General features: G+C 32.5%; 2 protein-coding genes across 2 annotated transcripts; both read left to right on the top strand.

Moving 5' to 3' along the window:
* Positions 1-467: 467 nt before the first annotated feature.
* Positions 468-7,014, top strand: LOC142539828 (triosephosphate isomerase, chloroplastic-like). The gene is made up of 9 exons (XM_075645554.1): positions 468-836; positions 1,087-1,113; positions 2,092-2,161; positions 4,836-4,959; positions 5,436-5,520; positions 5,751-5,883; positions 5,957-6,130; positions 6,338-6,420; positions 6,671-7,014. The coding sequence occupies exons 1-9, from the start codon at positions 612-614 to the stop codon at positions 6,725-6,727; spliced, it is 978 nt and encodes a 325-aa protein (XP_075501669.1). The 5' UTR covers positions 468-611; the 3' UTR covers positions 6,728-7,014.
* An 869-nt stretch (positions 7,015-7,883) lies between these two features.
* On the top strand, positions 7,884-10,838 carry LOC142539827 (uncharacterized). The gene is made up of 6 exons (XM_075645553.1): positions 7,884-8,213; positions 9,140-9,339; positions 9,464-9,604; positions 9,692-9,772; positions 10,277-10,401; positions 10,481-10,838. Exons 1-6 carry the CDS (start codon positions 7,991-7,993, stop codon positions 10,527-10,529), a joined length of 819 nt encoding a protein of 272 aa, XP_075501668.1. The 5' UTR covers positions 7,884-7,990; the 3' UTR covers positions 10,530-10,838.
* The last annotated feature ends 468 nt before the right edge of the window (positions 10,839-11,306 follow it).

Raw genomic sequence — 11,306 nt, 5'->3', positions numbered from 1 at the left:
GTCTTACAAATTATTGATAAATAAACGCATCAAACATTATATATAAAAAAATACAATAAAAACATAACATTTAATTTATCTCATAAACCGGTGGTTTAATTTATCTCATAAACCGGTGGTATTTTATAAAAAGAAAACGAATTTGTCTTAATCAACCAAAGAATTATTTTTCTTTTTGCTCAATAATTTTTATCCATTTTCTATTTCTTTTTCTTATTAGAAAAAACCATATGTGAATTATTCGAAATAAAATAAAATAATTATTGAAATGACAAAATGTTGTTGATTGAACTATTGCATATAATAATATGAAAATGGAATAAAAATCTAATTTTAATTCGATAATATCAAAATAATAGTATGAGTATATTTTTTAGATGGAAAATTATAATTGGAAATGATAAAGAAACATTGCCAAACGCGTCCCAAAGGCAGTGGTTTCCACGCTCCAACGCTCGCGTGGTCAGGGAGGGGGTAGGTAAGGGCCGATTGCTATTAAGAACGACGCCACATGTTGAGCAACAATATCGTTTGAGGTAAAGGGAGAACCGGGGGATCTCAAAGCGACAGTTCATTGTCCTAGAAAGCGGCGGAGCAACATATATCTTCCGATGGCTTTGGTGTCAACGTCACTAGGCGCCGCCGTCGGCGGGTCTCAACTCTCACCTCAGCTGACTCAGTTCTCCGGCCTCCGCAAAATTTTCGTCAGGTTCGAGAACTTGGCATCCGATTCTAATTCAACTCAGTGCTTGTTTCAGAACGTCGATTCGCATGTACAACTCGCCTCCTCTCGTAAAGAATGCCGCGGTGTGGTAGCGATGGCAGGATCCGGCAAGGTTCTGAAACCTTTCATTGTTTCTTTCGTTTTTGGATTTAAACGAACGGTTCAAATACCACGTTAATTTAATTTATTAGAACCTATAATGGTTTTTGGAGAAGGAAGAAAAAAATTTATTTCTGTCCAACGATTGAACCCATAGTTTTCAAGTTCCTGTTTTGCCTTAAAATGTCTGATGTGCTGGCAATCACTTGTATTCAGCACCTGATAGTGTCAAATCTGATTGTTTTATTTCCTTTCACTTGCAGTTCTTCGTCGGTGGAAATTGGAAATGCGTGAGTATTTCATTCTTGATTATGTTGTTCCATTTTTTCTTGACCTTTGGTGCTTCTTTTATTGTTGCCAATCCATTGGCTGCATATTCTTTTTTCTTTGTTTTATATATGTAGTTGAGGTGAAGAATCACAATACAAAAGGGCTGTAGCTCTTGAAAAGTAATATATCAATCAGTTTGTATAAAAATCCAATCAAGCTGTTGAGTATACCAGGCAATAGGAATTCTCAGTAAGTCCCCCAATTTAAATTTATTTAATTCCACGTCTTGAGGGGTCGGACAGTTTCATTGAATGCTGCTAAAAATTGGGATATATTAACCTAGGAACTTCGATAACTTAAGTACAAAGTGAAAGAATGGTTGGGAAGGGAATAAAATTTTGGACATTTAATACTTAATGGAATCTAAAAGTTGAGAAGGAAATTGTAAAGGAATGAATATTTTCTATAAAATTTATTGCCTGAATCATAATAGGAAGGTCCATGATTTTTTGTTATGTAGAGAATTGAAACGAATAATCCTTGTGCACTAGTCTGGTATAGGCTTCTTAAGCAGTTGGTGAGAGCATATATCTATCATACCGTTTACTCCTTGAGCTTGAAGTTGATTCTTTTAACCGATATAATTTTGATTCATCACTTGAATGATATACGAGAATTTTGTAGTTTGCTCAAGCAGATGACATATGGGTTTTGTAGTAACTTTTTTCTCCTCTTGTGGAAACATCCCTTATGTGAAAACTTTGTTCATAGGTTAAGATTTACTAAGTAGCACCACACTTTTGACCTGTGCTGATACACGTTTACCTGTCAAACTACAGGTGTTTCACACCTATTTAAATGTTATGTTTGTGCTGTTTCCGCACTAATATTTACGGTGTGAAGTTGAATTATTTGAGTGTTTAATATGTTATTTCTGCTTCCTCTTTTTGTTTGACCCTATCCTTCCTTAATTAAATCATTTGCTATTTTTTAATTAGAATGGTACGAAAGACTCCCTAAGCAAGCTTGTCTCTGATCTGAACAGTGCAGCATTGGAGTCTGATGTTGGTGAGTTCTTCTCTGCTATTAAAATTATTAATGTGATGTTATTATCTGAGTACATTGAGGGGTTGTATTGTATGGTGTTCTTATTTTCTGAGTATCTCTACTTTTAGATTCCCCGCCATGGTTTATTGTGTTGAATTTCATTCTCGTTCTCATTTTTCTCTCAGCTTGATTTCCATAGAAATATGAAAATGCAGAGATGAACAATCATTTAAAATTGCAAACTGCAAAACTATCATTTACCGAATTTTTCGCCTTTTGTTCTGTGAAAATCCTTTACAGGTAATGAGGCCATATCACCCCATGCTTCTTTCCGGGAGTTAACAATGAATTTGTATTATCAACATTTTCTAAATCCTGCCATGGACTACAATTTGTAGAGTCAAGTAGAATTGCATTGTTATCATAGAACTAGTATTTCACCCGTGCGATGCACGGGATAATATTATTAAAAATTAGTGAAAATGAATAAATATTTAAATTGAAAAAATAATATACTTATAAAAAAATAAAAACTATTTTTTCGGTAATTTTAAAAAACTTTATTAAATACTACGCATGTCGATTAATTTTTTTGGCTAATAATCACTATCATATCTCAAAATTCTAGATTGTGTTAGCCTAAGGCAATGACATGTTTTTTATCGTGTTTAGTGTATTGATGTCGACCACCAACCTTAATACATATTTAATTCTTTAATTTTTGAGAAGATGTATATTATTATTTTTTGACATATGATAAAAAAAATATTTTTAAATCACATTCAATAAAATTAATGAGAAATACTTTTTTAAAAATTCAGTAATTTCGTCTAAATCCACATTCACAAAGAATTTTGTGACATGACACGTGTTTGACACATTTGAATGATAACAATAATTGTTTTATCAATATCTTTATCCAAATGGGTTGTGATTTTATTTATAAAATCTCTTCATAATATACACAACAGCCTATTATTCCGAAAGAAAAATGAAACACGTGATCATAAGTAAATTATGTATAAATCAGAAAAGTTATTTAATTAACATTTATTATGTGTATTCCAAAATAATGTCATTAAATTTTATAAGGTGTCTTCTAATAAGATGCTTACTTTCTATAGAATTGGTTTACTCATTTCCATTACGGGAAATTTATATTATCATGTATCCGTGAACTTTGTAATATAGAAGAAAATTATCACATTAGTAATACGTAATAATTAAAATTTTGTACAAATAGATAAATAATATTTTTTACTTCTCGATTATGAAAGACAGATATCAAAGTGTCTTGTTGTTTCCATACGTAGGTAGTTCATAACAACGAACAAATCTAAATTTAAACGAACATTACATCTTGAAATGATTCAACTCATATATGGTGCTGAAAAGATGAGTCATTTCAAAATTCAATTTTGGAGTAGATAAATTTAGTAAGGTAAATAAAATAAAATTGGTTTCTAATATAATATGCAATATTGCATTATTTATAATTTTAAATTCAAATAAGACATCACAAGGGACGATAATTATATATTTGATGCTTTTGACAGAATTATATCATACATTAACTCTTTCAAATTATGGAAATCTCGAATTGCATGCATTGAGTGTCAAAAATTTCTGATTATTGAGGGTAATATACATGTTTATTGAGAGTAGTTTAATATCCATTAAAAACTCTTTTGAATCTATTTTTTTATTTTTTTGTGCTCTCTTAATTGAATTTTTAAGAAGACAATTCAAGATATACAATATACATATGATTTTGGAAGAAAATTACAACGCATTAATTCTTTCGAAATAAGGTAATTTCGAAATAATATGTATTTGAGATAAAAAAAATTTATGATTATTAAATGGTAAATTAATGTTCATTGCAAAATCTTGTTGTAGTGATAACTTTTAAAATTCAACCAATTTTATTTTTAGAAAAATTAAATAAACTAATTAAATATTGTATTTTTTTTTATTAAGTAATTTGAGCAGAAATTACTTAAAATAGAAAAATTTAATTTTGAATGATTTACCTAATGAGTGATACTGAACATTGCAATCATTTGTATTTTAAATTTATTTATACAGTTTTTAATTAAACTAATTGATATAATCAATGTAAAATTTTTAATATAATGTATGTTTTCAATAGAGTTTAGTTTTAATTTGAGTAAAAAAATAAAAAAAACATATAATACATAAATTACATTTGAAGTAATATAAAAATTAATTAAATTCAAAATTGAATTAAATGAATTGATATAATCAATGCAAACAATAATTAAAGTGATCATTTATTACAGTACACATATATCAATATTCATAATAAAATTTTTTTTTTTTAGAAATGACATTTTGGCGGGAAAATTACTATTTTTGACAAAAACTCTGCTTTTATATATTTATATATATATATAGATTGTGGTAGGTAGTTGTAACTGCTTGTTAGCATGTGATCACTCGTGAAGATTAAGTTATCGTTCTATTTTTTTAATATGATAGTGTGTTGTAAGAAAAGGTACTAAATTATGTGGTATGGATGGGAATGGAAGGGAAAGATTGTTATACCATCTTTCTAAGATCTAAAATCCGTGGTCCTTTCGTTTTATATATACACGTCTCAATGTGATGCATATAATTCAAGTGAAATGAGAATTCTTTGCTCTATATAGTATTCTGCCCTTGACCTACGCAGATGTTGTCGTGGCGCCACCTTTTGTCTATGTTGATCAGGTGAAGAGCTCATTATCTGATCGAATTGAGATAGCTGCTCAGAATTGCTGGACTGGAAAAGGTGGTGCATTTACTGGCGAGATCAGGTTTGTTATCTCAATATGATGTTCTCTAGATCAAGGTTAGCTTGTTTGTGGAAAGAAAGAAAGAATTTGCACATTTATTGCCTTTTCATTTGAGGAATGTGCATGCTATGAAGTGTGCTATTATTGGCTTGATATGCATTTCTACTAGATTTTAAAGGTTAACGTGTGATCTCATTGATCTAAAGAAGATGGAAAAATCGAAGAAATTGGTTCCTTTGCTGACATTCTTCTGCATATTGTTAATTTGGCTGTATGTTACTTGATGGTTTCCACATTTTGTCATACCATTTTAATCGGTTCCACTTGAGTTGTTTCATATGCTTATTTCAGCTGGTTATTCTAGCCATTTTCCCCTGCAATTTTGCGCTCAGTTAATAATCCTTAATGCTTTACTCTACTCGACCTTTATAATCGACACAATTGTGCTAGTTACTCTAGGTGCAAGGATTTACAATTTACTGCTCCATCTTGTACAGTGTGGAACAAATAAAAGACCTTGGCTGCAATTGGGTGGTTTTAGGGCATTCTGAGAGGAGACATATAATTGGAGAAGACGATCAAGTAAGATATGAGAGTATCCCCACTCAAAAGGATTTCGTCCCAAAATCTAAAATATGCATATCGACAACATTATTGTCTTATACATATCACCAATTATTTCTGTCTTTCATGGTTTCTTCTAAAAAGAGATGGGAAGAAACTATGAGTTCGTATGATCGTAAGACTTTCTGTTTATAATTCTTGCTAAATTTTCTAAATGCTCTAAATCATGTTTTCATCAAATTCTGTAGTTCATTGGGAAGAAGGCTGCTTATGCATTGGGTCAGAATATCGGAGTGATTGCCTGCATTGGAGAGTTATTAGAAGAAAGAGAAGCAGGAAAAACTTTTGATGTTTGTTTTCAGCAGTTGAAGGCTTATGCTGGTAAGTTTAGATCTCTCTCTCCGCATGTGTGTGTGTGTGTGTGTGTGTGTGTATTGAAGTTCATGATATGCAGATGCTGTCCCGAGTTGGGATAAGATTGTCATTGCATACGAACCCGTATGGGCTATCGGAACTGGTAAAGTGGCCACGCCAGAGCAGGCTCAGGAGGTGCATATAGCTATCCGTGATTGGCTTAGTAAGAATGTGTCTGCAGAAGTTGCATCCAAAACTCGCATTATTTATGGAGGTGTGTAATTTCCAGTTCGAATTTTTTAGAGTTCCTATCCTGTATCCATCTATTACAAATAAAAGAGAATATGACTTCTAGTACTTAGTACTCGAATAATTTATGAAGTCTTGATTTTGGTTCGAAGATCCAATGTAACATCAATCATGCATCCAGTTCCAAGATTTCGGTGGTCTCAGTTTTCATGTTAGAAATTTTTATCCATAGGTTCCGTCAATGGAGGCAACTGCGCCGAGCTTGCAAAGCAAGAAGACATTGATGGATTTCTTGTCGGCGGTGCATCCCTCAAGGTGTTATATTGTTTTCCTGTTTTGCAAATAAACATTATCTTCTTCTTGCATTAAATCGGAGAAAGATAGTATTGTTTTATGTAAAATTTAATACAAAACACAAGGACTTGATGAGGTTTTACAAGCTAAGATGCTTTATACTTCAAGCTGAAAGAGCGAAAAAAAGGTCCACATTGGACATCTACTAAATTTGTTGTCACAGATATTGGTGTGAAATGTCTCTCTTATCTCTAGTATTTACTCACTGTAGGGTCTCGAGTTTGCGACTATTATCAACTCCGTGACTTCCAAGAAGGTCGCTGTATGATGTTTGAACGGTCGCAGAGGTTTATAGAATTGCTTTATTTCATACAACACCGTGAGGCATCCCTTCATTTTGCTCCAAATTTTCGAATAACGTCGATCGTTTCTGATGAAACGGGTAGAGTTTCCTGGAACATTGTTTCTTTGGAGGAATCCACCTGAGTGCAGCAAACCCTTGTACGGACCTTATCGCAACGTTGTAACATATATACCACACTTCCAATGTATGACAGATCAACATCATTGAAATGTGTCGGTTTTGAAATGGAGTGGATCTCGCAAGTTCTTCTATTTGTGAGTTTTAAACTTTAAACATTTTCTCTCAAACTTTTTTGCCTATCCTTTTTCTGTTGCTGAAATATCCTTCTTTTGAAGCAAAGTTTGCATGAAACGGTCGTTCTCTCAAGATACCTACTTAAATTTAGTTTACCAAAGTGGCCAATGACCTTATTCAATAAATTTTTAAAAAAACTTTTTAAGTTCTACGAGCTAAACCCACTCGATTAAATTTATAAAATGAAGTGCTCAAAAATATATATGTGATCCGAATTATATGCAGATCTAGATCACGAGGTCGAATTTAATAATTTTCTCCTATCTCATAGATTTAAATGAATGAAAGGATCGAAGGCATATATCGATAGTGTTTGCAATCAAAACCCATTATAACTATATTTTGTTAAAAATAAAGAGTAATTAAACTAATAATCACTTCAATTTTTTTAAAGATTAATTAACATGACTGCCAAAAGCACGTGATAATATTATATTTCTCAACGCTCCAAAGTCCAAATTCCAATAATTAGTTGACCTGAAATTAATGTTAGCTCAATCTGTTACCAAATTGAAATTATACGATCACTCCATTTGTATTATTTTTATTATTATTATTATTTTACTAAATTCCAAAAAAAATTTGACTGACCTTTGTACTCAAACCACGCATATGATTTTAAAATCTAATTAAAAAGTACATATATCCCAGAAAAGAAATATGACTTTTATATTTGTGATAGAGAGAAATTAAAAATTAAAAATTATAGCCTTGCAAACATATTTTTAAAATTTTGTATTAACTGATAAAATAAGAATAAGTGTAATTTGGTGAGGTTCTTAATTTTACAATTCCTTTTATTTATAATTTTTTCATTTTCACAAATTTCATCCATTTTCAAGAATCGTCTTCCCTCAATTTCCCATCTATCGTGCCTTCCTCTTCTCATTTCCCTGTTAAAAAACCCATAGGAAAGCATACACACATACAGATATGAGGGCTCCACGAAGACCGATCCAAGCTGTGTCATCGTGGGTGCGGCGGCAGCCACCCAAGGTGAAGGCTTTTCTTGCCGTCATCAGTGGTATGGCGGCGCTCGTGCTCCTCCGCGCAATTGTACACGATCACGATAATATTTTCGTCGCCGCGGAAGCGGTTCACTCTATTGGAATCTCTGTTCTTATTTACAAGCTTATGAAGGAGAAAACTTGCGCCGGTAATGGTTCAATTTCGTTTGTGTAAATTTTTGGTTTAGTTTACGTGTTTGCTAGTGCTGTTGTTACTGTTTTAGGGTTTCATTTGAATAGGGTGATTGGAGGATGAGAAAGTTTGAGACTTTTGGGATATCCAGGGAGATCTTGTTCCGACTAAATTGGAAAAATTGGGAAATGGCGTTGCTTTAGTGTTTCTTGTGTTGCAAAGATGTGATTATGGCTACACTGTTTTCCTTTTGTTATGGAAAATATAATATTGGGTTCTAGTTGAGGATTTATTTGCGCCATTCTAATGAAAGAAGGAAAAAACATTAATCCTGCCTAAAATCTATGTTTTTTCTTTGACCTTTGTGTTTTGCTGCTCTTTTAGGGGTCGAGATCAACCATTAGTTCGACTTGAATTGTGGACCGTCTTTATAAATTCAATCAGTGGCCTTGATGTACTTTATTAATTAATTTAAATTTTCATACGCTTAATAAAAGTTGTGAAGGGTCTATTATGGGGTGTAAATATAATATGCTGTAAACTAAAAGGTCGTTTTACTTCTTCTATAATTGTGGTGTTGAAGATAACAGAAAGTAGACACTTGAGTTGAGAGCCCCAAAACGAACAAATTTGTTATTAATACCTATAGACATTTGGATTGTGACTAAGAAGATTTAGCATGTGACTCGGCTTCTGTTGAATTTACAGTTTTTTTTTGGTTTGTCGATGTATTTTGGTTGCATTTCTTGGCGAACTATCTATCTCCACTTTTAGTATTAGAATTGGGACGTGGTGTGGGTTTTTAAATGATTTCTTTTGTTCAACATTCCAGGTTAGTTTTGTGAAGCGAGCAAATGACTATGTTATTGGTGCTTTCTGAATGGATTTTTTTAATTGCCGGATGCTGATTCTCTCCAATCATTTTTAAATCAAATGTTGCAGGGCTTTCACTGAAATCCCAGGAGCTGACAGCTATCTTTTTAGCTGTTAGATTGTATTGTAGTTTTGTCATGGAATATGACATACACACGTTGCTTGATATGGCTACACTAGCTACAACATTGTGGGTTATTTACATGATTCGTCTTAAGCTAAGGTCAAGTTACATGGAGGATAAAGACAATTTTGCACTATATTATGTGGTGAGTCTTAATATGTGCATGGGAATCATACTCTCTTTTGCTTACTTATTTTCTTGCCAAGTTGGACTTTTATTTGGATTTGACTGTTAAGAAAAATGAGTATCTCACTTTCCATGTTTTGCAGTTGGTCCCTTGTGCTGTTTTAGCTCTGTTGATACACCCATCTACATCGCATCACTTGGTCAACCGGATTGCTTGGGCCTTCTGTGTTTACCTTGAAGCCGTTTCCGTCCTTCCTCAACTACATGTCATGCAAAACACTAAGGTAGAGTTTTTCTTTGAATTTCTGTGTTACGTGCTAGCTAAGTCCTACTTATATTTTAATTTTGGCTTTTCAATTCCTCTGCTACAGATTGTTGAACCATTTACAGCTCATTATGTATTTGCATTGGGTGTTGCGAGGTTCCTGAGCTGTGCTCATTGGGTTCTCCAGGTTTGATTCACTAACTTTATCATGATCTTTTAAGCATTCTTCAGTTGGCTTGCTGCAAAATGTTAATCATAGTAATATCATATCATCTAATCCTACTCAATCATGTCACCATTACTCATAAATGGTTACAAGGTACTAAATGGAGTAAGAAGGCTTTACGAAGTCATGTGATGTGGTCATTTTATTTTCTTAAGCATGTGGAAGTTGATGTTTGGTGTACCCTATCTGGCTATATCTAAAAAGTCAGGCTATCAGGCATGTAATGTAATAATCTTGTAATTTATGTGGAAATTATGTTTTCCGAAGTTGTTTTCATATGATCTGTTCTTACTGCAGAATTGTGTTAATGCATTTTGGAAGAATTTGAAAGTCCAATGGCATTTGAAATTACTCATCTGACATTTAGGCTGCTATGCTCAGTAAAAGATTTTGATTTGCCCTATTACCACAAACTAAAATTTCTGGTACAATCTCTGTCTTACATTTATAATTTGCAATTGGCAGGTGTTGGACAGTCGTGGTCATCTTCTTGTGGCATTGGGCCATGGACTATGGCCATCAATGGTTCTTATATCAGAAATTGTTCAAACTTTCATCCTGGCCGACTTTTGTTATTACTACGTGAAAAGGTCTGCATCCTAGGTCCTATAGCTATCTTGAGTAATGCATTGTATTTCAACTCATCAACCTCGATGTGTTAACCTTCAGTGTCTTCGGAGGGCAGCTCGTGCTGCGTCTTCCTTCTGGCGTGGTGTAATCAATTTGGCTCAAGACATGGCTTGCCCCAGTCCATCATCATGAAAATCTGGTGAAATGAAATGCTACTTGCTCTGGCAGATTCGTTATTTATATCAACCCTTTGGTTTACTATATACCCAACCGACTAAACCGTCTCAGCAGTAATCTGTGTAAGCATTTGAATCAATGATGATGGATACTTAGCCTAGAACCCATGTTGGATGATGTTTCAGTTCTTTACATTTTGTGTTTCTGGATCTGTAACTCTCCATAATGGATTGAGCTTGGGATAATACTTTCGATAAGGGGAAAACACTTTTTAATTTTCTTAACACTTCGAGTGATTAATTATATTAAAATTGAAAAAAAAATATGAAATTTTAATATAGTGAAATCATTGAATGATTACTAAAATTTTAGTGTATTAAAAATATTATATTTATTTATTCAAATAAATATAATGCACAAGTTTTAAATTCTAAATTTTAAAAAAGAAATTAAGTCATTGTGTAAGTTTATATAAAAACCCACAACCTCACAATAAGAGACATTAATATTTTCTAGTCATCCTCATTAGTTGATCATCTATTAAATTTTATTAAAGTTGAGGACATGATAGTAACCATCCAAGGACATCAACTTTTTTTTTCAACTTTACCCTTATACGATACTAATATTATATTTTTTTTTGTTTTAAATTTCAACACACACTTTTATTTTTAATTTTTTTATTTCAACAATTCAAATATCAATTTAGTCTTTTCATAATTTGTCAGATTTTATTTTAGTCCATCAA

Source organism: Primulina tabacum, chromosome 3, assembly GCF_025594145.1.
Source record: "Primulina tabacum isolate GXHZ01 chromosome 3, ASM2559414v2, whole genome shotgun sequence".
Taxonomy (NCBI): Eukaryota; Viridiplantae; Streptophyta; class Magnoliopsida; order Lamiales; family Gesneriaceae; genus Primulina; species Primulina tabacum.
This window is presented reverse-complemented; position numbering and strand designations above follow the sequence as displayed.